Source organism: Tauraco erythrolophus, chromosome 5 (genome assembly GCF_009769465.1).
Source record: "Tauraco erythrolophus isolate bTauEry1 chromosome 5, bTauEry1.pri, whole genome shotgun sequence".
NCBI lineage: Eukaryota > Metazoa > Chordata > Aves > Musophagiformes > Musophagidae > Tauraco > Tauraco erythrolophus.
The window spans coordinates 41,180,420-41,186,419 of NC_141469.1; the positions used below are offsets into that span (position 1 = coordinate 41,180,420).

The 6,000-nt window shown below is 47.9% G+C and overlaps 1 protein-coding gene across 3 annotated transcripts in view; it reads right to left on the minus strand.

Annotated features, from left to right (window-relative positions):
- CCDC149 (coiled-coil domain containing 149) overlaps window positions 1-4,281 on the minus strand; it is a 50,129-nt gene extending 45,848 nt beyond the window's left edge. For 2 of the 3 annotated variants that reach the window (XM_086612130.1, XM_086612129.1), the window contains exon 1: window positions 4,210-4,257. In XM_086612130.1, coding sequence (XP_086468256.1) covers window positions 4,210-4,257 — 48 coding nt within the window. Of the gene's footprint in view, window positions 1-4,209 lie in introns of all 3 variants that reach the window. The other variant, XM_086612128.1, reaches the window with a different exon arrangement.
- Window positions 4,282-6,000: the final 1,719 nt, after the last annotated feature.

The window sequence follows — 6,000 nt, forward strand, 5'->3', positions numbered from 1 at the left end:
TCTTCAAACTAATTTTAGGAGGCACAGTCACATATGAGTAGCTGTAAATAGCACACAGTAAATGCTCTAATGTGTGGGAGGTGACAAAAAAAAGAGAAGCATTTTGACATTGGATTTAATTCTAGAAGTTGGCAAATCCGAGGGAGAAGCTAGCAGAAAGGACGGAGGACAACCACTCTAGTCTTACGGGTTTCCTAGGAAACCTTTCTTGCATCCAGTGGAAAACATTGCCAAAAGTACATGTTTTCCAAGCAGTATTGAATTAGGACTAGTGCCAACTCTCAATGAAGTGAATGGAAGCACACTCACTGACTTCTGCAGAAAGGAGACCAAACTTATAGAAGTCAGCAAGGACAGAGGCGGTCTTGCAGACTACGTAAAAGCGTTTTTGCCCTACCACCCATGATCTCCCAGTACTGTTCAACTCATCCCACCACCCCAAGATCATGCTACCACCTACTCCCACTCCATCACTGATTCTGTCATCATCCTTAGATCAAATGATTCCAAGACAAATTACATGGCATTCAGGCAAAAACCGAAATCACACTCTTCTCCACATCAGAACACACAGAGACGGAAGCTTCTACAACTCTTCAAAAAGAAGCCCCCAACTACCCTCAAACAAAGTTCGTATGTCATGGTTTTCATTCAAATTAATGGGATTTAGTTATGTTTCACCTCCCTTACAGAGACAGGAAAAGTAAGACACTAAGGAGTTGACTGACATCAGTTTGTGTGAGTCAACAGCTTAGCATATTCATAAACACGGCTGTCAGGCTGACAAGTAAGTATGGACATTTAAAAACACTTAAAAGCAAACAAACAAACCTCTGCAACCAAGATTTTGGTGACCAAAATTCTTTTCAAGAATTCTATTCTTTTCAGAGAAGAGGACAGTGTAACCACCTTTCGGTGATTGCTTTCTAGCAGCGCACTCAGCAAAGTAACTAAAAATTGTCACACTTTGCTCTTTTCATCCTCTTTCAGGTGGGAGAGGTATTTTGTTTGCACCAAGGGTTTTTCTTTTTTTAAAGTAAGAAATATTCAAAGGTACATTCAAAGGAATGGGCCATACTCTTGGGATAGTCTTTTGAGATTTATGAAGGTCACTTGTTTCTGGAGGACTGAGACCACCATCTCAGTCCAGCCACCAAGAAAGTTCTTGCTATGGCTCAGTTTCATTTGTGCCAAGCAGTTATTGACCAGGTCTTCATGCTACAGCTTTACACAGCCTTTTAAATATCCTAAATACAGGTCATTCAGTGAGGTAAATGTTAGACAAAAACCCAGACTCCAAGCAAAAATTATGTAGTAATCCAATAGAGTACTTTACCTTGTACACATTCATCCACCACCAATACTTGAACTCAGCTAAAGAACGGGCAAAATTCATGTGGATGCTCACTCCTGAAGCTTGTTCTTTGCATTCAGTTTGCGAGACTATCAATGGAAATAACAACTCTTTCTGCTCCTCTGGTATTTGCTAAGTTGGCTTTGTCCCAGTATTCCTACGTCATCCTATTCAGAGTTAGTTTAAAGAATGCTCAAGGTACACGTGGTGCAAAGATTGTACAGAGTACCAGGTGCATACTAGGCCTGAAATGCATGTGGGTGTAGAGAAAGTGGAAAAATACATAAACGTGGAGGCAAAAGAACAAGCAAGAAGTTAGTGATGAGCATAATAAAAGCAGAGAAACATATGTGAAAGAGTACAGGGCAAAAGGCACTGAAACGGAACAAAAGTCAACAGGAAAAAAAAAGAGTAAATACAGAAGACTGCAACACAAAAAAAAACCCAAGTATTCTTTTTATCTAATGAAGAATAAAAAGTCAAACTGCAAAAACACACAGCTGTGCGTACAAGTGTTTATGCGTATATACAAAGACCAAAAATACATCCTACCACTTTTCTTAACACCTGCAATATCAGACTTTTGAAAATATTACAGTTGCTTTGACGACTATTTCAATCACTCCTAAGCTTTCAAATTTGGAGAACGGAACTCATGGAAATAAAAAAGATTGTGACCATGGATCTGAACCCACCAGCTTCTGGTCTTTTATACTAAGATTTTGAATCCCATTCTATGTTTTAACTGTCCAGTGTCAGCAACATGAGAGTGTTTGTTTAGAGCTACCATGTCTTTTCCCGCCTGTGTTACCTTGCATTTTGAAAGCAATTCAAAATGTTTATGAAATGCGCAGGGAACAAAACTTAAATTACTTAGCATTGAAGCTGAGAGGCCTGGAGAAGCTCTGTACCACTGCGGGATACAGTAAACTGGAAAAACTTATTACATGTTACTCCAGAAGTTGAGTCACTTTCTCACAGACCCATTAGGATGTTGGAGTTAATGGGTAAATGGCACAAACTTAATCACAACAGCCAGAGGAAGAGGAAGGCAAAAGAGGGAAGCCTATATGCTGACAGTATGTGCTACAGACTTCACGCAGAAAAACAGGCTGTAAGCCTGCTGTGGGAACAGAGAGAAAGGAAAGAAAATGGAATATAAATCACTAGGCCTCCAATCGTTCCTGAAAAAAAGAAATTATACGTATGCTTAAGTATTTGCAAGAGTGTAGCTTGGCAGAGTCATTAAACTTCGCTACAATCAAGAAGCCCCTAAACCAGAAATAAGTGTTCAATTTCAGGATTGAGGTTTTAGGTTAAATCATATAAAAAGTAAAAAAGTTTCAAAGTAATTCTAAATTACTTTTTAAAGCCAAGAATAAGGACATTTCCTCTGAACATACCTCTTGATTTGTCTCCATCTCTTACCCTTCCCTGCCATGTGACATCACCCCTGCCCTCAAATAAAACTCCATTTGGGAAAAGAGATGTCAGACGCAACACTGCACAATCAGGATACTACTAACAGTACACTTTTCACTTTCTTCTAGATTATTTTTTGTGTTTGCAAGCACTGTGTGCATAGGTAGACTCCAAGCTTGGACGTACTGTACTAGCACAGACCTGGGCCCACACAAACTCCCACTGAAATCACCTGGAGAAGTGACAGGTTCAGGACTCTGAACTCATATGCGTCTTTCTGACAGGTCAGGGCCTTAAGCCATGCTCACATAACACCACGGAGGCAAAGCCCTCCGGAAATCAGAGGAATTCACCTGCGTGCATTGTACCCTAGGGCAGTGGACTCAGTCAGGTTGACCTAGGCCCACGCCATCTGCGCAGAAGCTTTGCTTGCTAGCTGTAAACATAAAAATACTATTTTTATAGTTATGAAAAAATAACGCAATGCAAAATACAATGTAAAAATCAGCACGGCAACCTACTTCAAACTTCATGGTTTCGCCTATGAAACAGATTTGACTTTGACCACTTTCCTTTAAATTATACTGACCTCAAGTTGTTTTGAGTTGGGTAACTTATCCCACATGAAAACGCGTACCTGTAAACATTTTGGATCTTTTAATGTGACGCAGTAGATAACACAATTTTCTGCTCTTGTATTCTGAAGACCCTCCCTCTACCTGTTGAAGCTTCTGGTCCCTATCCCGTTACAGACTTTTCTCCCATTGCATCCATGCCACCACGATCTCAAAGCCCTTTCAAGTGTGGTTCAAGCGACGCAGGAAAATAAAGCCCACGCCCGAGGAGCGCCCTGGCAGGAGCATTCCCCCCATCCCGCGCTGGCTGCCGCGGCCGCGCTGCGCCGCCGGACCCCGCTCCGAGCCGGCGACGGTGCGGGGCCCGGGGCCACCGCCACAGGAGCATCCCTGTCGGCCGCACGCCGCCGGCAGGCTCCGCGCCCACAAATCCTGTTTTCTGGCAGCCACGCGGCACTTCGCACCCGCCAGAGGTTCGCAGCCGCTCGTCCCCGCTATTCGGCAGCCGGGCAGGGGGTCGGGGCCGGCGGCGTGAGGGCGGATCGCGGCTGGTCTGAGCCACATGGCAGACGTGGCCGTTCGGCTCAGCCTCGCCGGGCTACGGTGTAATGACCCCCGCCGGCTCCGCCGGCTGCCGCCCCCGCCGCGGGGGCCGGGATCTCTCTCGGCCCCGGATCCCCTCCATCCAGCCGTGCCCCTCGGCCCGCCAGAATCTCCCCGAGGAGCGGGGCAGCAGCCGGGCGCCACGGCGGGGCGGGCCCCCCGCCCCTCTCCGCCGGCGGCCCCGGGAGGGCCAGCGGCCTGCGCCGCGGGAGGCAGGGCGCCCCGGCCCGCGGCTCCGCCGCCCCGCCGCCTCACCTCGCTCACCAGCCCCTGCCAGTCGCTCTCGCTGCGGTGGGAGCTCATGGCTCCGGCGGGCCGCGGCGGCATGCGGCGGCGAGCGCCTCCGCCCGCCCCGGCCTTCCGCCGAGGAGCCTGCGGGGAGAGGCGGGGCCTGCGGCCACCTCTTGCCGGCCGCCCGGCCGGGGCCGCCCCGCGGCGTCGGGGCACGGGCCTGCCGGAGCCGGGGCTGCGGCGGCGCCCCACCGCCCGCGGCCTGGCGCGGCCCTGCCCACGGAGCGGGGCCGGGCCCAGGGCGCCTCCGCACGGCGAGGGTCCCCGATGGAGCCGGGCAGGGCCGCGATGCCCGGGCAGGAGGGCCGGGCCGCAGGGCCGGGCCGCAGCGGAGAGCGTGGGTCACGCCGCGGGCAGCGCGGCGGGGCACAAGTGTCCTCTGAGATGCGTTTCCCAGAGAAGGGTCCTCGTCTCCTTAGCGTGCTCCTGAATTAACAGCAGCGCCATCGCAGGCACTGAACAGCAGGCGTAGAGCGGTTGGTGAGGGGACGGGCATCAAGGGGCTGTACTGCAGTAGAGGCTGTAACGTTATATACGTACCTAGCAAAAGCCGTGCGAATCATGCACAGGCTTGCGTTGTACGTGTAAAGTTAAGACACAGCAGGAAGACGGGTAAAAAACCCTTTTCTCGCAGCATGGTAGAGTTAACAGCGTAACAGCTCAGGACTTGCTCTGGGTTCTTTGTCTTCCCGTTACTGCAGACGCTCCTCCATCAGCACTGGAACACAAGCGCGCTGCCCACGCACTGCTTTGTGCCCTTCCAGATGCCTCCATGCCAGTTGTGCCCTCCACAGCCCCTGCAGCCAGAACTGCCGCATGGTACGTCCCCACGGACCAGGTCTACCTCGAGGCACATCACGTGTGATCTTTGTTACACTCCTAACATGGTGAGTGCTGCCAGGACTTTTATCTTCCAGGCAGAGTCTGAGCGTAATTTCAGGGAGTATACAAGCAGTTTAACCCACAATTACTCTTTGTTTTAAACAACACAACAAACAGCGAAACACGACACAGTAAAATATTCCTGTATCATTCCTTACCACAATTTCCCCATTGTTAAGGTTTGTTTGTGGTTTGGCATCTAGGCATAATGTCCTTCTGTGCTCTAAAATGGCTGAGAGATCTCCCTTTGACAACTTCACCTCTCTCTGAGCAGGTGGTGCCTCAGCCTTACCATTGACATTCCTGTTCCCGGTGCTTAATTAACAGGTTATATGGGAAGAAGCATAGGCTACATTTAAACCCAGTTCTTTGAATGTAAGATTATGAAGTTTAATAACTGGTTATCTCCAGATAAAAAAATAAGACCAGAGGAGCTGCTAGTTTTACTGTGGAACTTTAGTTTGATAAAGATACATACAGAATTTGTACATTTTACCTGCAAATTATAAATCAAACTTAGACATTTTCTCCAAATTATAGCCCATTTCCTCCTAATTTAGCTGTTCCTTATCTGTAGGCATTGTGTGCACTTTAGTGCTAGCAATGGTACATTTGTCTTTCCTCTTTGCTTATGTTTTTCTGAGGTTTATGTTGTCATGTGCATGATGTATCACAATCCTGCATGTCCTCGCAGGCTTTTTGGCAAACCATTGCTGAAAACAGCATCTTGTTTGCACAGGCAAATAGCAAATAATGAAAATTAAATTAACAAGGACTATAATATAAACTCACTGATTAAAAGCATTGTTAATGATATTAGAGACTCCATCATTTTCATAGTATTGTTAATAGTTAAAGCTGTACAACTGCTAA